The sequence below is a fragment of the Erithacus rubecula genome, assembly GCF_903797595.1.
Source record: "Erithacus rubecula genome assembly, chromosome: 2".
Classification (NCBI taxonomy): domain Eukaryota; kingdom Metazoa; phylum Chordata; class Aves; order Passeriformes; family Muscicapidae; genus Erithacus; species Erithacus rubecula.
Window position 1 is genome coordinate 22,264,922 of NC_136685.1, and position 25,915 is coordinate 22,290,836.

A 25,915-nucleotide genomic window follows, 5' to 3' on the forward strand; every position below is an offset into this window, starting at 1 on the left:
GAAGATTTTTCCTGCCTCTAATAATCATTCTTAAGTACTGAATTGGGAACTAGTGCAAAAGTGGGTATGTGGGGGCAGGATGTACCTGTGTAGACCTCAGTGCCCTTCATGTATTGTAACTGATTAAAAAGGATTTTATTTTGGTTTTAAAACAAGTAAAATTCTAGCTGGTTACTAGTCAATTATTCCAATAATTTTCCCTCCATTTAATTAGTTCCTGCAATTTATTTCTCCAAGTTTCATATGGGCTTTAAAGAAAGTACACTTAATGGGGTATGAAATTTATTTTTACTGTAATTTTATTAACTGTTAACTTCTGTTTAGCCTTCTTTCTAAATCTATAGCTATATATAATTTATATGTAACTTTACATATTCAACATGAAACTTTATTTCCTGATTGCAAGTTGTATGTTCTCAAAGTTTAGGGAAACTAGCAGTTATACTCAAATAACCCTAAAGAAATTAATTATCCATTATAATTCTGTATTTTTTTTATAAAATGCAAAAGTAAATTTTTTTATATAGCAAATACAGTAAAACTGGTAAAACTTCATGTGAAAAATAAATAAGATGCATGCTCTTTTTTCCCTCTTTTCTGTATTTCTATGAAAAAACCTATACTGAATTTCAGGTTATATTACTTTGAGTTTTCTGTTTCTTTTCAGACTACCTTGATTAATAACAAAGTATTCTATCAGTAACAATGTACACAGCATTCTTTAGAAGTGATTCCTCTTGGGGTTGTTTTTGAGATTCCATTTGTAGTTATTATTCCTGGAGTGGAAGTAAGAAGAATTTGAGAGATGGTAAGAATATAAAATTGAGGGAGGTTAGGGTTGTGCCAAGAACCTGGGTCACTTATTTTTGCAGTATGCTCTCCTTGAAAAGGAACAAAGTTGGAGTCCAAGACGACATTTCCATCACCATTCCAATCATTCCCTTATTTAGTCACTCTCATTTCTTGTAACAAATACCTTTTTTTTCAAGATGTGATTATTATTTGAACATGAATGGTGGTTTTATTTTGCTATTTTTTTTTTCTTGTTTCTTTCCTGCTTCCTAAAAAGTACTTGAGAGAAAATGGAAGTACATTCTAGTTTCACATACTGTTTATTTGATTACAGGAAGGAATTAAAAGGGGTTACCTTGCTGTTACGTTTTACTTGTTTGTACCAAGTCCAAAGCAGTTTTTGCAGCCTTCTGTTTCCTATAATAGCCTATAATAGCCTTGCTTCTGACATGTCCTGTTGCTTCACTTTGGAATTCAACCCATGCAATCTTCTTTAGATGAAATGTCATTTAAGGACATATTCCCTCTAAAATTTTACATTTGTGTTGATAAATTGATCCTTTTTCCCCCAAAATAAAGTCTCATTTAACAATTGATCTATTCAATGTCTACATTAGTATTTTTGATCACTTTCCCAGAACAGTCATAAGAAAGCCCCAAATTCTATAAACTTTTTTCCAACAAATAAAAACTAGTCATGCAATATTAAATTATTTTTGTCATACAGGGTTTTCTTACTAAAATAAAGAAAATTAGTGTCAACCAGAAGTTAGCACTACTTTTCTTTGCCAGGTTAAGCATCCAGATACCATCATGGTTTTTAAGAACATTTCGGAAGATTTTTGTTTGTTTGTTTGTTTGTTTTGTTGGCTTTTTTTTTCTTTTTCCCTTTATTATTGGTGTGGATATGCTCAAATATTGGCAGTATTTTCTTTAGTTTTCTGATTAAATGCAGCAACACAGGAAATGCAGTAATGTAGACTCAGCATTTCTATTAAATTTCAGAGAATCATAAAATAGTTTAGATTAGCAGGGACCTCTGAGGGTTATCTAGTTCAACACTGTGCTCCAAGGGACTTGTCCAATCCACTCTTCTTGTAATAAATGACTGTATTACAAGGAAAATTCACTTTCCCCAATTCCAAATTGTATTTACTGCCTGTTGTGCCTTTCTCTTGTCTCATAGCAGAGCACCTCCAAGTAGGGTCTGGCTTTGTCCTCCCTAGGTTCTCAATCAGGTAGTTGTAGGCACCATTGAGGTCTCCCCTTTCCTTTCTCTGCTCTAGGCTGAAAAATGACAGCTCTTCAGGCTTCTCTTGGTATGCTGTGTGCTTGTTGGTATGTGCAGCCCCTCTACTAGTGTAATGGCTCTTCTAGACTCTCTGTCATTTCTTGGAAAGTCATGGAAGCAATTTTGGGAAGTTTTGGGTTGTTTTAGTTTGGGTTATGTATATCCTTACAAGTTTGGTATGACAAACAATAAAATACTAAACAGTAATTTCAAATGCGTTGAGATTATTTTATGGAACTCTTCAGACAGTGGCTATTAATTTACATTCTTTAGGTTTATATAAAATCAGATCATTAAGTAATATTAGAAATATTTTTTGTCTCTGCTACACTTACTAATGATGACACATTTTCAGTGAAGAATGGTGTGGTGATGTGGGATACTCTGACAGCAGCTTTGATTTTCAGTATAAAATGGAGAGATTTATTTCATCTTTATCAAAACCAATTACTGTTTTCAAGATAAAAACATAGATTCATCAGGCTTGGGAAAGACCTACAGGATGATCCAGTCCAACTGTCCACCCAGCACTTCCACTGTAACCCCTAAACATCACCCACCAGATTCAGATTCCTCTTGAACACCTCCAGGGATAGTGACTCCATGACCTCTCTGGGCAACCTGTTTCAATGCCTCAGCACTGTTGCACTGAATTTTTTTTTTCTAATATCTAATCTTGTCTCAGCTTAAGGCCATTTCTTCTGAGCCTGTCACTGCCAGCACAGTAGAAGAGAGACCAGACCCCACCTCACTACAGCCTCCTTTCAGATGATGGTAGGGAGTGATGAGGTCCTCCCTGAACCTCTTCTTCTCCACCTAAACAACCCCAGATCCCTCATACCCTCCTCATACGATATTTTTTCTAGAGCCTTCACAAGCCCAGTTGCCTTTTGCTAAATTAGCTCCTGGAAATATGCCTAGGGTTTTTGGATTTTTTTGTGTTTAGTTCTTGCATTGTAACTAATTCAGTCATCTGCTAAAATCAAAGTTTTATAAAAATATTGGTCTAAGAATAAGCATGAAAATTAAAAGCTAAACTTGATTTGGAGAAAAACCTCCACTAAATTATTGTGATGTGTGAAGAAATATCTTCTCAATCTGAATTGCAGTGTTTAATACACAATTTTAAAGCAATGAAAAGCAGTTTTAAAGCAATAAAATGAAGGGGGAAAAAAAGGAAAGATCATCCAGTAGAGTAATTTATTCACATTGTGGTGTACATTGAGGGCCTACCTACAGAGCATTTTTAGGGAGAAATCCTTACTTTACTGAAAAAAACCCATAGTGTGACCTTAGATAATTTTCAGATTATTTTTCTTCCTGTTCTTAAAATGTAGAAATTTGTATCTTAAGTCATAAGCATAAATTTAATTGTATCAAAGAACATGCATATGTTTTTCAGCTAGATTGTTTTTACAAAACATGTAGATATATTACAGCACCAGGTGATAAATGATTGTCATAGACAACCGGACATCTGGTGTTAATGCCGTTGTCTCAGTTTATAAAATACTGGTCAGTTATTTTACAAGCAAATGACAAGGGAAGAAAAAAGTGCAATCTTCATAAAAATGTATAGGAACACATGCTATATTGTAATTTGTAGGGATTTTCTGCACTTTAAAGACAGTGACTGAAATAGACTGAAAAAATGATGGTTTTGCTAAATGGTATTTTCCAAAAATAAATGCAAACTATTGAAATGCTATTTGTCCTATGTTAAACATAGTCATACAGGCTACTGGAAAAATCCTCAAATAAGAGTAAAAAGTTGTTTAGGAGACTATGGGGGAAAACAATATATTCCCTAACTATAGGATTGAGCTAATTACAAAACAGTATTTTTTTATGTACATAGAGGGCACACATGACACAGAATGATAAATAGTTCTAGATCTAGCTAAGTGTTTTATATTAATGTTTAAAGTTCAGTGGTGAGGCAAAATGCATATTCCTAAAACTATTTTAGGGTTTTTTTCACAGTTCCAGTTATTTACTAACACGTACATAACATAAATGATAGTAAAACAGAGTCCTTAAGTTGTCTGACGGTTTCTTGGATGTTCTTTTTATTGAGTCATTTGGCCAAATCACTGTTATATCAGGTTGATGGTTTAGATTTTGTGTCTGATTGAATAATAGGAGCTTTAGCTGATCAAGGCGATTGCAATTCAGGAACTGTACTGAATTGACCCCCTCAGAACACTAGTGCATGTTTCTGGGCTTGAAAAAATGAGACAAGTTGTTTGGTAAAATAAGTCTTTGAAGACTATACAATACATAATTCACATAATGACAAAGTATTTAGAAATCTGCTGGTCGAATCATCATAGTCGTAGCTTTGAGAGAGTATCCCGAGCCCTTCCAGTAGTACCACTTGATCCCATTAAACTTGTTGTTGTTCTGTCGTAATGGATAATACATTCCATTGAGGTTAGAAGGACCACATGCGTCAAACCACCATCCTGCAAGACAGAAGGCAAACATCAGCAGAAGTAATTCTCAAAATAGTATTGGAGATCACTGTTGTCTGGAAATGAGAAAGAAATTTAAACCCATTTTTTGGTCTTATGATTTGGAAGTGTCGGTATAAAATGCTTGCCCCAAACTCAGGAAAGGAATGTATTTGTGTATCAACAACATATTCTTGAATGTTACACAATACACTGTATTTGAAATTGAGAACAGAAAGCATTTAATCAATTTATTATCCACATCAAACCTTTCTGACAGTCTGAGGGCAGAGCACAACCTGAACAAAAATGACATTGAGTTGCCTTTGGTTTTATCTACTCTTTGGTAAACTCCTGTTTCCACAGATTCAAACTCCTTTCTTAATTCTTTCTAGAGGAATTATTAAATTCTCTGGCCAGGTCAGTTCAAAACCTCCTGGAACTCTGTAATAAGTAAAAGGAGAAAAAAACAGCCCAAATGTACTTTGTATCTGTATAGTCCTAACTCGTTAGTGGGTCATAAGAAAAAAATTATTTTTACTAATAAAACAATATTTTTATATTTCTGTTATGGTGACAATAGTGTGTTCTGTTTTGCAGGGCAGTATTCCAACTATCCTTTTGGATAAACTGAAGCTGTCTTTTCCCTTGCAGATTGTGCTATAGAAAAATTAACAATTGCTTAAAAGATAACAGGAAAAGAAGCCAAATTTACAAAGCACTTGTTTACATTTCAGAACGTGGATGGAATTCTGGATTAACAAATTATATAGAATTATTTGTGGAGTTGAAGATAAAAATACTGCCTATAACTCAAATATAACTACTGAACAATCATTAGAAAAATGTAGATATATTTGTGGTATATCTTTACAACTTCATAACTATATGGAAATAAGGAATTACATTCTTGTATTCTTCTGTGGCACTTGCAGCAAACAGCAGCTCTTGCAGATTTTTCTTCATGGGTATTTAGGGAAAGGGCTTATGCCTAAAAAATCAGGGGCCGTTTCACTGACAAGCTGAATCTCTGAAAGAGGTTTTTGCAAGGAGTTGTGTTTTGATCTCTGAACGTATCTCATTCCTTGGAAGAGGAATCTGCTGTGTCTCTGATCAGTTCCACAATTACAGACTTTCTTGTACCCCAGCTTCAGGCACTTATTTTCCCTCCAGTTTTAACTTCTTTTGTTTTATTTTAACTAACTTTTGTCAAATGGTAAAATACTTCATCTGGAGTCACCACCACAGTATTTCTATCTATGAGTTTTGAACTTTTTTAATAATCAAAATTTACTAAGTCAGAATTATTTATCTCGTAGACAATTTCAGTGCCAATAAAAATAGGAAGACTGAGAAACATAAAAACATTCGTACCTCCTGTTAGCATTTGTGAACATTTGCAAATACATTTGTCATTGTCTGCATCCTTTGTGCTAAAATCATTTCCTGGTTGGCTTATACTACTTATTTTGCCTGCTGTCCCAGTAAGTCCTTTAAGGTAAATCCTGTAGAAGTGAAAAATGGAAAAACAATTATTATGTGGAAGTTGATGGTAGTTGTCTGCAAAATAATGATGGAATAATTTTCAGTAAATATCCTGTTCCAATAGTTTAATTCTCTTCTGGCCAATGTACTGCTGTAGGCTGTTTCCCAGCACAATGTTTTCGTACTAACAGAAATGGTCAGCACAATATTCTAATGAACATGTGTTTGTTCATGTCAGAAGAAAATGAGACAAGTAGATAGTAACTTCTAGGATTTTTCATATAGATATTAATACTAAAAATGAGTTGTACTTCAATGCAATAGTGCATGCAATTATTTTTTTATTATTCAAAAGCAAAACTTATTTGATTCCTGTCTTGCTTTTAGTACAATACAGCAATTTAGCATTACAGCCCCACATATATGAAATAACAGATTCCTAGGAGAATTAATTATGAGTTAGTAAATGATATTTTAGAAGTTTCTCAACATTTTCCTTTCCATTGTCCTAATTAATCATCTTTTCACATTTTTCATAATCCCTGGCAAGGGAAGCTTTCAGTGAGGCTGCTGCTGTTGGGATCTGCCTGCACAGGTGCCAATGCAGACTCTGTGGGGAGACACACAGGACACTGGGCAGAACAATTACACAGCTATCCCTGTGTTCCCTTGAATTGGAAGGACTTGAACCCTCTTTTCCCACAGAATCTTTTTGGTGATTGCATTTCTCTGTCAAATAGCTCATGCTTCTCAGAGGCATTCTATTTGTTTAAAGAGGAGATCTGACTCTCTGAGGAGAATTAACTTGTCTCCCCATCAGTCTTCATCATCAAATTGTCTTTGGTAGTTTAACAGATTATTTAAACCCATTTTATGTTCCCTATTTTAAAATATAATTAATTAATTAATTAATTAATTTTTATTCATTTAGGTTTCAAAGGATTAGTTCATTACAGATTTTCTTTAAAATATCTTTTAAAAATCACAGTTTTTGAAGATGAGTTCAAAATTATGTAATCCAATTTCTAACATAAATTATATTAAAGGTTCCAAGTATAATGTATTCAAATATCATCTGAAGTCCAAATTATTTACTTATGATTAATAATAAATTTTTCATATCACATAAGATGAGATGCAGTGGATGGAAATTGAAAAGAGGTGTTCTGACTGCATGTCAGAAAAACTTTCTACTATTAGGAAAGACAAGTAGGTTGTGCCATCTCCACCTCTGGAGGTTTTCAAGACCCAAATGAAAATCCCTGAGCAACCTGGTTTGACTTCATAGCTTTGAGATCAGGAAGTTTGATTCAAACTAAGTCCATTCTAATCTCAGTTTAATATGAAGAAATTTCAGTTTTATGGCCCAACTTATAATCTTTCCAGCATTCAGAACATGTTAATCTTTTAAATGTAATGGATCACAAAATCATAGAATAGTTTGAATTGGAAGAGACCTTAAGGATCATCTAGATCCAACCCTTTTGCCATGTGCAGGGACACCTTCCACTAGATCAGGTTGCTTAAAGCCTCATTTAGCCTGGCCTTGAACACAGCCAGAGATGGGACAGGGAAGATGTTCTTTCTTTGAGTTTTTTTCTTTTTCATAATGTTAAATACGTTCTTTAAATCACTCCATTTTATGATTAATTCCTTGTTTGGGTGCATAATTGCTTTTACCATCTGAGTTTTCAATAATTATCTTTTAATATTGCAAAATGGACAAGGACCCATCTTGCAAAAATTGACTGTCTAAGTATCTTAAAGCATTACTTTAAAAAAATCTCTGCTGTAGATTCTGACTGTTTCCAGATGAAAAAATATTTACTTTGGAATTGAGACAACTAAATACTACCAAGGCATTAAGATCTAACATTTTGTGGGGGGTAGATGCTGATAGTTTTGAATTGATTTGTTTACATATAAGACCTGACTTGAAATAACAGAATCACTTCTCTCAGGTGTCAGGTTGACTTTATTTACAACAAATATTTGCTAGAAATCTTGGAGAAATTCACCTAAATGTAGACAAATTTTCTGTTCAATCACCCAAAGTTTCATGAATCTGAAAGACTCTACAAAGAAACATTTCATGGACCATGTAGTAGGAAAGCATCTGTTATACTGTGAAATCTTTACTTCCATCTATAATAAATCAAACTATTCATTGCATTTACAGAAAGTCTGGTGAATGAACTATAAACTGCCCATATATTTCAGCTGTGGCTGACACTATATCGAAATGTGTAATACTATGATACTATTTGAAGTGTATAATAGTATGATAATATTTATATAAAATATTTATTTAAAATTTGTATTGTCTCTTATTTTAACCACGAATTAAGAAGAAGTTGTGAACATTTACATTTTACAGGATTAGAGCATAAATAATAGGTGCATTAAAATTTGGTGTTTAAATTGAAAAGTTGGTGGTTGGTGAAAGGCACATTTGCTCCATTTTCACAGGTAGGGCAGTTATTGAGAATCTAAGCTAGTGGTTCATGGAAGGATGAGGCCACATCACCTCAGTGTGCTCTTTATGACTACAGAACAGTTCCTAGAAGCCACTGGCAAGGAATGTGTCCACCTTCCAGAAATGTATTTATTTCAGGGAATCAGGATTTGAAAGCAACTGCAGACAGGTTTCCTGTTGCCCTAGTGACTGTGCTCTGTTACCCATTATAGTGGCATATGTATCCTATCTTTTTCCATACAATCTCATCATCTTTGCATTTTATGTTATACTCACCCAGGATGCACTAGTAAAATACAAATTTTCTCCTCTGAAAAAATATTTTTTTAATTTTTTTTTTTTTTAGGTAAGAGATGAAAAATGGAGAACACATTGTTTTCTGAGTCAACTGAGTGAACATAGTCATGATTTGTGTGAAATAAGGCCATGCAATCACAAGTTTAGGAAGATTACTATCAGAACTTTTTAAAAATTAGATCTGATTCTTCTGCTTACCTGTATTTTTGTTCTTCACTTGCTAGAGAGAAGTGGTCATATAATGAATATGCCTCATTTCCTTCCCAGTCTTTCAGTTGTATTTTAAGAACGTAACGCTTCTGATTAGTCAGTTGAGAAACAAACTCATTTCCCAGCCAGTACTCCCCAGCAGGATCACCAAATCCCTGTAATTCAAGTTGTATATTTAAATAGCTTTCTTTGGGTGGGTTTTTTTTCCTTTGAGTTTGAAAGGATCACTTTATCAGTTTTTAAATTTAATAGTTTTCAGCCTGTCAACTAAGAATTTTATTCTATCCATGGGGGTTATTGATCTGTAATGTTTCAAAAAGTTAATTTCAGCAAGGACGAGCTCAGGAATCTGAAACAGTGAATCAATATTACTTAGTAGACTTGGAGCAGTTCCTACTGTTGCCACTAGAAACACAAATATAAATAACTCAAAAAATGTAGACATACCATGGAACAGTTGATTAAAAAAAAGAGTAAGGTTTCTCTTTAAAAACAAACATCACACTTGCACGTCTGCTTAGGCAAACAACTTACACTACTCTGACATTTTCAAAATGAGCATCTGAGGGAAAAGCCAACATTTTAAAGTTGCTTACATTCTAAGGATGCTATTAATATAACTTTAGCATATTAGATTTCAAATAATAATAACAGCTGATATTAAGGCTCCAGAGAACATTGTTTACCATCTTGTACTCCTTCCACGTCCGGTGGAAGTCCACGCTGCCATCTTCCCGTTTCTGAATAACTGTCCATCCTCCTCCACCAGTTTCCATGTCACAGTAAGCCTACAGAGCAAGCATGTAACAGCCTAAGTGCATGCAGTCACAGCAAAACAAAACCAAAAATCATGTAATTTGCATCATTCTACATAGCAGCAAGCTGTATGAAAATATGAGTTAGCCTAAAAATGTAAGTTTTTATAGTTTTCATGCACATCAGTTGTGATTGTCTGCAAAAAAATGTGATTCCTCAGTATATATCACACTTAACAGAATACCTTAACACCTTTCACTTCTCCATCTTTTTTTTTTTGTGAGAGATCCATTCAAATTTTTCCCACTACTTGTCAGAGTATAGATACTGCTGAATTCAGGCAATGAACAAATTGAAACACATTTTTATTACCAAAGTCATTGTTCAGTGCTTTTGCAAATGGTTTGATCCCAAAATTAAATCTGTGTATTAGATTATTAGATATGAAAGTTGTGTCTTAAAGCCATGTTGTTATACAGACTGCAATGAACATCTTCTATGCTTGAAGAAAAAGTAGCAGCTACAAGATATTTCCAAATATTCATAAATCACCTTTGAATTTAAAAGTTATTGCTAAAAATTTGAAAAGGCTGACATGTAATAAGCAGTTCATTGAACTCAGTTTTAGAATACCTAATAAGTGCATCCCTGTGATGGATAAGGGATTACTTTGTAAAGTATGTCTTGTGAATGGAATTTAATTGAAAGCAGCAACCTCAATTTATTTATACTGATGTATGCAATTCCTTACACCTCTAAATTTGTTTTTTGTTTGGCTTTACTAACATCTGTACTTAATGACTGGTAAAAATTTTATAATAGTGTAGAAATTAATTTAGTTAAAATAAAAATTCCCCTAAAAGGAAAGGTTGAAAGATAAGGTATTGTAAGAGAAGATCAATCTGTTTTAGAAGGTTAACTCATGATGTGTAATGTATGTGAAAATCAATTTCCACAGAGGGCTATGAAGAGAGATACTAGGAATGGACTAAAGCAGAGGCAAATCCTTTTTTTAAGCATCAATACAAGTTTAAAAGATGATTTAACAATGATCAAGTATTACTGGTTGTAGATAAAGTTGTTGAATCAGAAAAAGAACAGTATAAGTAGCCAGATGGAACTGTTTCACCCTTCTCTGAAATATGTAGTTTCAGTGGGAGGCCATGTATTCATTTATTTGAGACACAGGTTCAGTCTGATATTGCTATTGTAGATGTTAATTGTTTTTGAATGTTATGTGCAATTTCCTTTATACCTATCATCTAAATTTCAATTTAGTTGCAATTAATACTTTGAAAAAATCAATGCCTTTAAATAGCACTTGATTTTGTTCTAATGAGATTAAAATATAAAAAACAAATGACTGTGAATATACAAAATATTCCTGTTACAGGCAGTACCCATTTTTTAAGTGAATAGTAAGACAACTAGCTTTAATAAACACTATTATTATCCTTTGAGATAAATGCTGGGGTACTGCAAATTAGTTCCCAAAGGAAGAAGCAACTCACTAAGAAAAAACATAATGAGAAATTGAAGAAGAGATGACCATCAAAACTTTAGTAGATTTTTCTTACCAGTATTAAAAGCTTACATAAATTTGGAAGTATAATTTTTCCTCCGCAAAAAAAAATCATGTCAATCAATTCTTTCTTTATCTTAATAGCCATTACTAGAATAGAATTTTTCTGACCTTTCAACCTATTCTAGATGTTATATTCAAAAGAAAGATATGTAACATTTCATAAAAGTAGTAAAAATAGATACCAAGATTAGGCAGGCAGCAGGAGTCTTCAAACAGATGCCAAAAAGAATAAAGAGATTACCCTCTCAAGTTACAACAAATTGAATGGGGAATATTTGATGTATCTTGTGAACTGCTTCAGTACTTACACTTCTAGCAGCTGTAGCACTGTAAGAGGGTCTTTAGGGTATAAGTGTTTGCAGACCTACTTTGTGAATTATAAGGCTCAGGCTGAGTTATCAGGATGAAGAGCCACTGTAATTTTTATAGCAAAGCAAGTGCAGTCACTACATCTTTGCAGTGACCATTTGCATCACTTCCAGCTGTTGTCTTTACACTTTTCAGTCATTATGTCCAATGATTTTTGTGTTCTTCTATCTCTATCTCCTAGAGATGTGAGTAGATAAGAGTTACAGTCTAATTGGTTCATGAGGTTGCTGTAAGCATAAAACTACTGACTTTTCATAGTTTTGCCTCTGCCATTTTTCCTTGTGTCAGCAGTCTTTTGCTGTTTTCCTCAGTGTTTTGAAAAGGACTTAGCTTTTGTCCTGGTGCAGAACAGGAAAGTTTGAAAATATTAATGGAATTAAATAATTGTTTTCCTCTCAGTTGTCATATGCAATTCCTTATTTTTGGATTATGATGGGAGACAAATTAGTAATGTGGGATCAGTTACAGATTACACAGAAGTTGTTTATAAGCCTGTTGGGAGGTCAGAAGGTGTTACAAGAGGAAAAGACAAAAACATAAACAGCAGTGCAGCACTTTTGGCAAATAAAAAAGGTCACTCTGTTTCCTGGTCTGAGTAGCTATCCACATCATAAACAGTTATGGTGTAACATGTTGATTGTTCCTAACCTTCACTTCCCTTGACAACTCCTCTCATGCATTTACATTTGAATAAAAAATCAGCATCAAGTTAAAACTTTTTAGTCTCTTATTTTCAATGTCAAAGGGTAAGTAAAACCTTCTCTGTCTTTTGCTATCTGAAATGGACAGAACAAGACATTAATTTTTTAATATTATTAAATGACTGATTTAATACTAAGTGAAATTATTACATTTTAACAACATTTTTATTTTTTTAACCTAGTAAATTACCAAAATGGGTATTTGCATTAAGTATTTTAAGCCTCCATGTTCAAATGTAAAGCATTTAATATTTTATAGTCTAGGAAATTTGTACGTCTGTACTTTTGAAAATGCAGTGTTAAAGTTTATGACAAGTTTTTATTCTGTAATATGTCATGCACTTGCTTTTTGAAAATATGCATGTTCTGTATACTATATTTGGCAGTGAAATTAAAACCAAAGATAAAAGCTTGAGACAAGTAATAGTAAGAGATCCAAGGCATGTAAACTTTCTGAGTTGTCTAACAAAGACTGCTGCATTCTATTACTTCAGAGATGCAGTAGCTTTCATCTCCCTTAGCTTTTAAAATTGTGATTGTAGATATCTATGCTATTTAAATGCCATTCAACTTCATGTATAATAAAACACTTCATTGCATCTTATGTAACTCATTTTCTTGTGAAATGGGTGTATTTACACTAGATTATTCCAAAGGAAAAACCAGCTTTTCTTTTTCCCCCAGGAGAATCAGACTGTAATTAATTTCTCTAGATTATATCTATAAAAAAATTACAGGTTTTATCTATGGTATTTTATAGGTCCCAAACAAATTGCTTATTTCCTTTAGCTGAGAGCTTTGTAAGTGTAAAGATCACAGTCCACTTGGGCTAAATGAGTTTCTGGCACTTCAAAGGCTAGTCTAAGGCTTCATTTCTAAACCTTTGCTTGGGAATAAAAATGCTTTCTCTGTTAGAGCTTTACCAATTCCTTTTCCACATTGCACCTCTTTTTCCACTGCTTTTTTACATTTTCTGTTAATTTTTAATGAAATAAAATAGAGCTTTAGGAATTCTGTAAATATTTTGTATTTTGTGTGTAGGAAATAGCTACAGTAGAATTTAGGGAAAAAAATCGTAAAATTATTGTCTAAGAAATATATTAAGCATTGTTTTATATTCATATAGTAAATGAGTATGTCCCTTAGCCTCCTCAGTCTGCTGTGCCTTCATCATGTAAGCCCCACTCCTCTAAATTCTTACTCCAGGTTTTTGGTTCTTTATCCTCACAATCCACCTGGGACTTTTCTCCCTTTCAGATTCTATTGATTGTTTCAACTCAGTTATACTGTCTGAAGCTTTATCATTTTATTTACTTCAGTAGATGGAGTGTCTCTGTCAGGCATCCAGTGTATCATCCACTGAGTCCCATTTTTAGCTCAAGGTCATTTCTACAGAGGTATGGCATACTGCTTTAACTTAAATTGACATTGAAGTTCATTTCAGTTAAACACATAGGGGAAAAAATATCCATAGAGGAATTTTAACTGATCTAGTGAAACCCCTGCAAACTCACTTTTTATATAAATCGTAGTAGATTTTCCAGAGCAGTATTTTCCAGAAAAGTCCTCTCTGTTAGTGTCTAATTGTTAATCAAATTGTTACACTAATGCCCTTAAAACACTGTGATACAAAGTACTGAAACCCATACATGAGTCCAATACTTGCTTTCATGAGTATAAATCCATGAGTAATCTTCCATGCCTCTGATTTAACCTCCTTTTGCCACCTGAAGAGCCTTGGGCTTATGAAGCAACTAAGAACTTACAGGAGACAGGAGTCTGCTGATCATGCAGAGCAACTCTGTTGGAGTTACAGATTTTATAAAGAAATTACAGTACTCTATTGATTTAATTACATGCATTACGTGGGAAAAAGAATTATATCCTGGCATGATTAAGCAAACAGCAAAATGTTATTTATTTCAACTGAGCCAAGATTTCACCTGAAGGACTTTTTTCTTCCTGTGAGATACTCAGATCTAGGAGTGATTAAATGCTTATAAAACAAACTTGGTAAGTAGTAAACTTCACTATTAACTAGCCTTTAAAATAGCATATTTGCTAGATCAAAAAACCTTTAACATGTAGTATGCCTAGGTAGCTCTTTATTAGTTACCCTACCTTCTTCTCTTGTGCAGTGTTTGAAACTGTTAAAGTGTAGATTCCACTTGTTGTCAGTCCAGATTTGAAAGCTTCAGCACAGTCTTTAAAGCTGATTTGCTCCTCTTTGGCTATGAAGTTGTTCTTAGCTGTTAAAAATACAACAGAAATTGAAGGCATTAATAGGAGATGAATGATATTACTAAGAATCAATTTATGGTATAATTGGCTTAAAACAGTTAAAAAAATATGTCTGGTCCTGAAAGAAATGTCAGAGCAAGGCACTTATTATGTGTGTTGTTATTTTGTATTGTTTAAAGACATTATTCTGATAGGACTGTGGTTGTTTGATAGGTTGAAAAGTGCCAACACTTATCAATATGTTGAATGAGAAAACTCAAGGAATTGGATGTCATTCAGTTGAGTCATTTCTGCTTCCACTCATTGCCACGGCTGGACTCCTACATGCATTACAACCTATGCATGCATTAACTACTATATCCATACCTTAGTAGCAAATTATTATGTTAATAATAACTTTTAGCCAGTACTCTTATATTATGAAGTAAGTTATGAAACCTTGTATAATGCAGGAGACTGGTGGAACTACCCTTAAGAAGTTTCAAGCTTTTTTTTTTTGACCCTGTGCTGAGCAGGAACAGCTTTGTATGTATCAAGCTAAAGCTTGGTAGCTCAGCCCAACTCACTAAAGAGACATACCTTCTGGAATTCATTTGTGTAAAAAATACATTTTCATATGTCTTAGCCTTCTTATTCAACAGAACAATCTAAGGCTCATCTTTGAGTTCAGTTCTTTATTAACTATGGAGGTTGGAATTTCCTGGCATTTCGCCTGCTGACTAATATTTCATATTTGACCCTTTTGGGGATGGTTCTGTGTATTTTCCCTTTTAATTTAATCTAACAATTACAGTCAGTTACTACAAAGGTTTAGGTGCCACATAAATACGTGCTTATAGTACAGTTGGTTATTATGTTCTTTTTAGCTTGCTTCTTCATTATTTACCTGTTTAAGTGCTTTGCCTTAAATAGAAAAATAACACATTCAGTGTTTTAATTGCTTTTCCACACTCTATTGTTTGCATACTGTCTTAGAAGCTTTCCCTGCTAATTTTGTCCTTTTGGCAAACACTCATTATTTTTTCCACTCTGGGTTTAATGGTGCTGTAGCCAACATGGCTTTGACTTGTTTACTTATTTGTGCACTAGCATAGCAGATAACATCAGGAGGAACATGCACAGCCTTGGTATTTAAGGGAATAGCGTCAGTTAGGACAAAAAAACTTGGAATTTACTTTGTTTAGAAAAACCTACAACCTATGTTATGATAATAACATGTAGGACAAAACTAAAAGGGGGGACTTCCAAACACCCTTTTTCTTTTCTGTGATCCACCTACACTAATGTATCATAGACCACCTATACTGTCTTTCAAGGTCTAATGACAACTTTTAACATTTTATCCCAGTATTTAATTTTAAATCCTTTCTTTAGGGGTTCTGTATGCTTGTGTATTTTCAGACATGAGAACTTTATAGGCAACTGTGCCAGATTTTGCAGTATTTTAGAAGAGCTTCTTAATCTGTCCAATTTCATAACAGACATGAAATTCAAGTTAGGGAATGTTTAAATCCCGTGTAGCCATAACTTTCAGTTTATGGTTTGTGGGTTTTCTTACAGAGCACATGAATCTGCATAAATCTGGAAGCTCTGCTTGGTGGCTATGATTTCTTGCAGGATTGTTGAGCATTTAGGGGTGAGATTATTGCCTATGAAGTTTGCTGGACTGAAGGATTTTTAGGATGAACAAGGATACCTTTGTGGGAGTACCTGTGGCACTGGCCTGGTGATTTCTGGTTTTGGAGGCTAAAAACTATGCCTGTGCTTATTCCTTTGCTTTTGATAGCCATTATGATTTGTCCTTTCTTTGATAAACTCCATGTGCATAAAACAATGTGAGGTGGCAGAAACAATTTCTGTGAGCCAGGAAGAAAAGTTGCAGGCCCACAATATGCAGTGTATACTGCCTCACATGTGAATGCCATGTGAGATGAGTAATACTTGGCATCTCTATATTTTGTTGAACCACTGGAGAACTGGTTAAGAAGATAAACCAGAGAAGATAAACAAAATGTTGAAAAGAAATCACATAAATATGGTTGTTTCTCCCACCTCCTAAAAAGTAGGTTAATTAATTCAGATGCAGAATTTAAGGCAAAAAATACAGACTTTTTTTGAAACAGAACTGTGTTAGAACTAGTTGTAAGACTACAGGTACCAATATACACAAATTAGGAAATAGCACTGAAATTGCATAAGCATGTCTGCTTTGACTTACAGTTTGGTGTTGATATCATAGTAAGCAAGCTATGAACCGTCTCCATCAGATCATGTTGCTGCTTTTGCAGAACTGAGTTGTTTACTGTAGCTGTAACTAACTGTTTTTCTAGTTCTTCTATAATAGAATTCTGTCTGGCTACTAGGACTTGAAGCTGATCTTTTTCATCTTTTATTGACTTCAGCTGAAGCATGTGCTTGTCTTCCATCTCAAGAACTCTTTTTTCTAAAAAGCTAAATAAAAGATTACAATTAGGTTCTCCAGAAAAAATTTTGAACTGATGTCAAGAGAATCAAGCATGTTGTATAAGTTGCTTTCTTCATAAACACTCAACTTCATTCTCTGATGCTATGCAAACAGTAGACAACTAAGTGAAAGATTAGTTTGATACATATGCTTTAATTTATTAGATCAGTGCACTAATAAACAACATTATCTACTATGGTGTGTATTGCAGGCTTTAAAATTGTAATAATTGGGTGTTTGATAATTGAATATTCTTAAAAGAAAGATAAAGTGAATAAGTTTTCATGTATTTATCCTACTAAAAGATGAAACTTATTTAAAGATGTAATTATGAACTTTTCACATATCTTATAATAAAATACATATTTAACATAAATGTTATGCCATTAAGACGTGGAAATATGCAAAAAGTTACTTGAAGATGGGTTAGCCTTCTTCAGTTTTGGAGCTGGTATTATTAGAGAACTGGCTGGGAACATTATTTCACTGCTAATTGTTCTGATACACAGTCTGAGAAAGCTGACATTAAAAGATGCAAAACCAGAAGAGAGAAGTTCGTGTAAAATCCACTGCTCTTACTGAAAAAAAAAAATCCTGAACCTTATATATAATTATGTTTCAAGCAGATTAGTTCAATGCAGATTGTATTTTGTTAGGTGAGAAACAATGCTCTTGTGCTTTATGTGGATGTTACAAGGGCAGTCTAAAGTCTGCTGAGTTCAACACCAAAAAACGTGACCTTTTAAAAATTAGTATTTCCTTTGCTTTCCATTTGATAAGGATGCTTGTTTTTCTTAAGCTGGTAGATAAAACCTTTAGGGAACATATATAAATGTAGTAGAGTAATGAACAAAAATGTCAAAACATGTCTCCTGGGTTTCTTAAGCTAATTCTTTCAAAGAAAAAGCACTTTGCACATATGGTTCTCATTGAAAAACATTGCTTTGAAGGAGAAAACTTACTGTTATTGTTGCTTTTAGATTCCTCTGTAAACTATTTATTGCCAAAAGTAAAATAAGACTGTGGTGATATGGAAATGAAACTAGAAAAAGGTATGAGCCTTTGGACCACAGCCGAGTACAGAAAAGGGCAGGAGGAATAGTTGGCTACTGGTCAGTTTCAAAACATTGACTCTTAAGGAGTGTTGAATATTATTAGTGCTTTATTTTTCTCACTACTTTGGATAAATATTGTAGCAATGTCCTGGTTAGTCATTAGGATAGCTGTGTACTACCTGGAAATAAAATTTTGGAGATGTGGTTACACTCAATTAGTTTGAAGAATAGGTCTAAAGAATATAAAATGGGTACAACTGAAGTACTGTTTCAATTTTAGCCTTCAGTTCCTCATATAAAGGAGAATTTTCGATCATGAAGAACAATATATAAAAAGAATACAAGAATAAACCTGCACGGATCTCCTTGGCTTTAAGTAATATATGACCTTTGTAATGAGTGTGACTAACATTTTGTAATCAGTTTGGAGAGCTTGTGTACAAACCCTTTTTTCCCACTTGAGTACATTTGTTTATGAAACTATTAGAAGGGCACTTCATGGAATAGCGTTTTATTGGGATGTGCAAACTTACCTGTTTTTTTCTTGTAATTTAGTTATCTCATTGGTCTGATCTGAAATCTGTCTTTCTAGTTTGTTTGTTGAAAGAGAGTGTTCCAAAAGCTGAAGTTCAAGTCGGGTTGTCTGGTTTAATACCTAAAAAAAAAAAAAAAAGAAAGAAAAAAAATTACAATAAAAATGCTTCTTTTCAAAGATATTTCTTGTAAATAAATTGTAATTTTGTTGTGTAATCATGCAAATCTCTATGTACACCTATGATTAAAAAAATACTTTTCAACACCTAATTTAGGCACAAATGTGAATAGAATCATAGAATCAGAATGAAGAAGAATACACAGAGTTGCACTAATTTTGTTATTCTACTACCATATAACATTGGGAATATTTCAGCAGTATTCTATGTTTCTGATGAGAGTTACTGTGTACTTTAGCTTTGTAGTTATGCCCTCCCCTCTTAAATTCTTATTTCATTTCTGGAACTACTATGGTTGTGGCTCCAAGAATGAGTTGAATTGTTTTCCCCATCTGGTGTTGAAAGTAAGTCTCTCACTCGCTGAAATCTTGGCTCAGTCCTGAAATCACTTGGTTGTTCTCTCCTAGCTACTTTATTCAATCCCAAATTATACTTTGAAATGTTTGTAATGTGAACCACACTTTAGTTGATTCATTCTTTGCATTTTAGTATTACCTTTTCTCTATGCTTTGTTTAGAATCTATCTGCATCTCTAAATTAAAAAATGCAGATACTAAGAAACACAAAACACTCTACGGTTTGTATTGTATTACTTTGAGGCAAGTTTTCTAGAAATATTTTCTAATTGTTTTAGAATAGCTTTTTTTTAATTCAACAGAATTTGGCTTTCCTTGACAGGAAGAATTGATTACTCATGTCCTTTATGTTAAACAGTCATTCAGGACATGATTTCACACTTAAGTGTAATTGAAAACTATTGCCAAAATAAGTGTCCTTGAGAGAGCAATTGTTTGGTTAATTTCCTTATGTTGCTAATTAAGCCTTTAACTCAGCCACCAGTAATTTCAAGCAGAGAAGGAAAGTTACAGTGATGATTTTCTTCCTCTAAGCAGAAAATAATTGAGTAATTTCCATAAAGACATTACTGTAAATTATTAAATACATTCTTTCAACATGTGTAAAATATTAGGCTCCTGAATAATACAATGGAAGTTGAACTCAGTATGCCTACAAGCTTTGAATTATCAGTTTATCAAAGAGTTCACAGAAGTCTTGATTTAGGTTAAAAAAATGTAATTTAATTCATTGGGTGAATTCTACAGATACAAAATGTCTAACAAGGATTTTAGGTTTTGCATACCTTTTATATTATATGAAATATTATGTGCTACATGATATATCCATTATTTGTTTTGGCAATTATAGATCTGTATCACCCCACCATGTCTGCAAAACTACAAATACATACCACTCTACATGAATTGGACTTGTCCTTCTACTAATATATGCATTCTGTTTAACAGAACATCTTATTGTACTTAATGCTTTTCAGTTAAAACCTATGTTTTTGTTTGAAGTTAACATTTGTACAGTAGACAAGTTTACTTCTGTGTGAATATACTTTTCTAGCAGCCTCCTAATTTCTTTTTTCTTGATTAATCTTAGATTTGTTTATGGATCCCTTTGTTAACCATAATACAGTGCATTGTGCTGGAAATGTACTGTTATCCCACTTACAGTTATCTATGAAAATATTAATTAAAAGGCATACTTCTCTTGAAAAGTTTAAAAAATAAAAAAACTAAAGATTTGGTTTTAAATGTGATTAAGCTGGTAAATGGAACAAAGAGAATTTGAAGAGACATGTTTAGACAAAAGAGAAAAGATTAGTAATGAGAGGGCTGTATAAAGCACACTAGGACCCAACTGATGCCTGGATATAGTACAGTGGTTTTAAATATATCCTCTTTAAAGATTAATTTAGCAATTGTCTTTCTAGACTTACTTAAAATGCTACTGTAATGAAAATCACTCAAGTGACTGCACTGGGCTTGGGACTATTTGTTACCAAATACTAATGTTTCCTTAAGTTGGGTAGAACTGTGGATCATAACTATTGACTTCTAATTGTTGAACAGAAGCATGTAACACTAAATTGTTAAATGTATAGCTGTAGTATATGGGAAGCAGAAGCATTTTGAGGTTAAAATTCATTACTTACTTGTGCTTCAACATCTGTTAATTTGCGGGTCTGTTCAGCTGTTTGATTTAGCAAGTTTGTGCCTATTTCAATCATTACTGCAGTCTGGTTCTGCACTGCAGTTTGCTGGATCTCTACCATTTCTTTCTTCATACTGTCTTGGATGTAATTCTCAAGCTACATGGGAAAGGAAAGAGAGAAGATGGTTGCATTCTTTAAATGTTGGAAAGGGGGTAGTACAGTAAGCCTGCTGGCAGCCTTGCTAAATAAATTTGGTCCTTGTCTATTATGTATTTATGCTAATTTCCCAATATTAAGCTCTGTGAGAGGAGGACCAAATGTGACAAGGAGTGTGTGGCCACTCGTTTTCCAAAGGCAGGGACAGAGATTTGCAGGAGGTCAGTAGTAGGTACAGTGATCAAAGTGCTTGTGGGCACTTGGAAACCTTTCTGCCCTAGTGCTCCCACCATTGTAACCATCAGAGAAGCTTCACCAGCTTTGGCAGTGATGGGAATTTTTTAGAAGATAAAAGTTTAGGAGTTTAGTCATCTTCCTGTATTTACACTTAACTATTTTTACAGCATTTTTCATCACATGACTAGAAGCCAGAGAAGAGGTCAGATGTCATTTAACACTGTTATGTGTGCATTATTATCAGGGGATCTCAAATAAAGACACAAAACAGTAGAAAAACCTTTAAATACTTTAAATACTTAATATTAAACAATGCAAAGATTGCTTAAAATACTTGACTCTGAAGTAATTGACTCTGAAGGCTTTTTTAATAGTCATTTTATAACAGAGTATTCTGCTGTCAAGGAAAGTGAGAAGAACACAAGTAGGAAGGAGAAAATTAAAGAAGCCTTTTACATAAATCTTTCTTTCTATCTGTCGGGATTATGATAAAGCAGTCTGATTTTTCATCACACTTCTTTATTTCTTGTCAGTAATTGCAAATATTTCATATTTCTTTGTGTCATTGCTTATGTTTGAATTCATAAAAGACCAAGCCACAAGATTTCATTTTGTTCCATTGAATGAGGAAATTTCTAGAATGAAACTTCTACTTCACTCCAAAAGTGTTCTATCAAGAGAACCATAATAAATTTTGAGCTTCATGTTCTACCTACAAAGAGGATACTAGCTAATAAAAAATAGCTAGTGTCATTAAGCACAAATGGTAATACATCACCAATTCCTAATCCAAGTGAAATGGTAGAACAGGCTGATATCTTGATTTTTTAAAAAATAGTATTTTGATAGTCGTATCATTATATGAGTGATGGCTTGTAATAAGGAGAGACTTTGAACTTTATTTTATGGCTACTTTCCATATCAGTGAGAAAAAACTATCTTGTGATTTAATATTCTATAAACTACTGTTCAGATATAACTATTCCACTTCCAACCAGCTAAAGATCGATGGGCAAATCTATCAGCTTTGAATATTTAAGGTTTCCCTCTTAAATATTACTTAAGCAAGGACTGGGTTAATTTTTCTTACTTCACAGCTGTGTTTTAAAAGTGGCAAATGAAGAAAACAGAATATAGTAAGAAATCAAAACCTCTAAAACTGGTAGTATATTCTCATGTTTGAAGTGACCATTATTTCTTGATGCCCAGTGTGACCAAACTGTCAGAGCAGCATTTGTTTGTTCACTCCAGTCTCCCCCTGCAGCTGGTGAACTGCAATGCACAACAGGGAGATTTCTGACCTGGCATAAACTTTGACCCACATCTACATTTCTACTCCATAAACTTCTCGAGTGTACCACAAAGATTTAAAAGCAGCCTTTAGGCAGCCTTTACATGCTCTCTGCATAATGATCTTTCTGAATACTAGAAGTAAACATACAATCAACTGGGTTTTGGCATAATAATTTAATATGGGTATTTTCAATTGCCATCATACTATGGTAATCAGAGTTGTTCACTATACACAGGGTTGATTCTTAAGTGTTACCTTTTGCTCCAGGCTATTCCTCATTTTCAAAAGCTTCTCAGAGACAAATCTAATTTGACCAAACATGTTGGAATTTTTTTAATTCTTTGGTGACATCTTTTAGGTCAGCTTCTTCTTTTATGTTGGACAATGATTAGTGCCTTTTAATTGAGTAGCAATAGTATCTTTGGTCCTTGATCATTAGACTATAAGTATTAGACTATGGTTCAGAGTATAGTGATAATTTATTTTAAAAAGCAACACAGATTGGTATTTGGTGCACCACAGTCAAAGGATATTGCAAAATTCTGAAGACTTTTGTACAGATAAAAGTAAGAAATTTTTCACTATAGTGAGATGAAGACTGAGATGGAAAACTGATAAGTATCCCTCTGAAAAGGCAAGGCATCTGGGAATTAAATGATTTATGAGTCCAAATTAACTTAGGCAACTGAATCTAGTAGACCGGATATCATTATAGATAACATTGAAAAAAGCCTTGCTCAAATGCAGCTCTGTTAAAAGACTATGAAGTGAGATCTCCAAATGCATTTTATTTGCCTCAGTATCACAGTTAAGTACAGAAATGCCTTTATAAGATAAGGATATGGCTTCACCTGAAAGACTCAATGTGTGGAAAACACTGCATCATCTTTAATTTAGAAAAAAGAGGCCCAAAATAAAAAGGAAGACAGTAATAAACAGATCAACAAAGAACAATTGTTCATGAGCTTTGCTTCTTTCATGAAATAATTGTTGATATTTAACTTCATCCTTCAAGGTTCTTTGTTCACCAAAGAGAGAGCAGAATGAGAATCTGAACAAAGTCATCTGTGCATATAGGATTACAGAACTGCATGACTTCTTTGAAATTGTTATCACTGAGTTATTCCAAAACACACTACTAGAAAATGAGTTAATTCTGGGCTTAAAGGTAAGGTAAATATTTGATGGTAGGCTTAGGCAATTGCCCAGTTCAAACACACAGATGTAAGGTTGCTCTGAATACAGTATGCAAAACCCATGATTACAATTTAAGGCATGTGGTGGTTCTGGTTGCCAGATTTCTATACCTCTTGTCACTGTACTTGTAACCTTGTTTGGACACACAGATCTGCATTTTCATAATTTTTATCTTATTTGAATATCTGTAAGTGTAAGCGTATCTTGAAGTATCTGAACTCTTTCAAATAATTTCTCGTTTATGTGGGGATTTCCAAATCACTGAAGTATTCTCATGACTCCAGTTTTAAGTTTGTCTTCACATCTGTTTTTCAACTTAAAATATTAAATATGTAACTTAGGGAATATGGTATCTATGCTTACTTGAAAGCATGAAATGTGAACACCAAAAGGGATTTAAGATTTAAAGCCAGTTTCATTATCTGACTCATTTATTCTAATTTGGAGCAACATGAAGCATCAAAATTATAATTACCTATTAAATGGCTTTGGGGCTTCTTGTAGTTTGTTTTTCCTAAAAATCCTACAAAACATGATTACATAAAACCCTTCTGTTTTTTCCTTCATATTCAGTAATCTCTCCCACCTTTGTACATTCTCTGCATGTACGCATCATAAAATCTCCTTTTCTGACCTGAACTAAGATATGCACTGATCCCTCTCTGCTTACATCTCCTCTCTCTCATCATCATACAATGCAAAACTGGAGAAAGTAGCACTTTTTACAACTACAACGTCCTGACTTTTTCTTAGTGGCTGGTGCTTATTTTCATCTTTCTTCAAAGAGGAATAAAAGAATGACTTTCATCCAAAATGCCCACCATCTCCTACTGACCTTAGTGACAGCAGAACATGTTCCCACTGCATATCCCTGGCAAGGAAGCCCTTGGGTTTCACTGAGAGGGTGGTGGAAGAACTTTTTTAACAGGGCTCCAGTTCCCACAGCCACACTGAGCTCCACTGACAATCCTGAGGATTAGCAGCCATTTCGAAGGACTGCAGCTCTTTGTGGCACATTTCTTTGTAGAGCTCTATTCATCAGCTCCTGCCAAGGAGCCTCCTTTCTTTGTAAGCAGTAGCACACTCAGAGTTTCCGAAGGGGGAAGAATAGCTTGGGTAAAAAAAAAAAAAGAGGTTTGAAAGAGGGAAGGACATAGGAATGAATGCCTCAGTCCCCATCAGTCAGGAGGCTTGGTAGTTTGAACAGCATATCTGTCTTCAATATCTTGCTCAAATCTGGAAGGCGAAACCAGGATTATTTGCCAGATTTCTCCCTTGACATGGTGATAGCTGTGGTTTAATCTTTTTTTAATTCAAATAATATTTGAATATTATAAGAATTTTGTTAACCATTATTACATTATTGTTATTGCGAACAAAATTAATGTTAAAACCCAATAGCTGACTATTAATGATGCATCTTCTTTCAGAAATTTTGCTTCTGAGGAAGTCAATCAATGAATCCTATGTTAAAGGTAATACAAAGGAGAGGGAATATTTGAAAGAAGGACTAATTAGTTGATAGCATTTCAGTGATTCTTGTTGGGATTTTTTAGTAAACATTCTGCCTTTTGTGTACGAATTTAGCTGGCACATATTCTTGAACAAAATAAATATAAAAATGAAAGCACAGATGGGAAAAAACATGTCTCAAAATATGTTTAAATTGCAAAAACAGCTGGGAAAATTGAAATACTTTTACGGTTTAAGATTTGTTATAGAGTTGCAGTGATACATTTTTAGAGAGAAAAAAATTCTCTAAGGTCATCACTTTGGAGCTGCATCATGCTTTATTACTTCAAATAATATAAAATCATAAAATTTGGCAAAAATACTTCAGCTAAGTTGCCAAAAGAAAAAGGACAGGTCAGTAATATTGGAGCACATTCCAAGACATTGCTTTTATAGCCAACGCTTTTTTTATTAAACAAGCTTTAAATTGGCAAAAAAGGAAAGACAACATGTAGAGTATGCGCTAAAAGAAGTATGTTTTCTAACCATTAGTATCAATCCATTATGAAGGGTTATCAATACTCAGTCAAATGAAAAGCCTTCCTGATTGTACAGTTTGTGTCCATATCAGAACAGCAACCTATTTGTGCATTTTATAGACTTACCATTTTTTCCATTTTAAGTTATGA

General features: G+C 33.7%; 2 protein-coding genes across 3 annotated transcripts in view; one reads left to right on the forward strand and one right to left on the reverse strand.

Annotated features, from left to right (window-relative positions):
- Positions 1–25,915, forward strand: part of MCPH1 (microcephalin 1) — a gene marked incomplete at its 3' end in the record, with an annotated part of 122,651 nt that overhangs the window by 44,309 nt on the left and 52,427 nt on the right.
- Positions 3,265–25,915, reverse strand: part of ANGPT2 (angiopoietin 2) — a 40,091-nt gene continuing 17,440 nt past the window's right edge. Inside the window, exons 2-9 of one of the 2 annotated variants that reach the window (XM_079298393.1) lie at positions 20,891–21,046; positions 18,709–18,830; positions 16,875–17,107; positions 14,537–14,664; positions 9,691–9,792; positions 8,993–9,159; positions 5,911–6,041; positions 3,265–4,548 (exon numbers count right to left, since the gene is read on the reverse strand). In XM_079298393.1, the coding sequence (XP_079154519.1) occupies positions 4,388–4,548; positions 5,911–6,041; positions 8,993–9,159; positions 9,691–9,792; positions 14,537–14,664; positions 16,875–17,107; positions 18,709–18,830; positions 20,891–21,046 (1,200 nt within the window). In that variant the 3' untranslated portion in view covers positions 3,265–4,387. The remainder of the gene's footprint in view (positions 4,549–5,910; positions 6,042–8,992; positions 9,160–9,690; positions 9,793–14,536; positions 14,665–16,874; positions 17,108–18,708; positions 18,831–20,890; positions 21,047–25,915) is intronic. The other variant, XM_079298394.1, reaches the window with a different exon arrangement.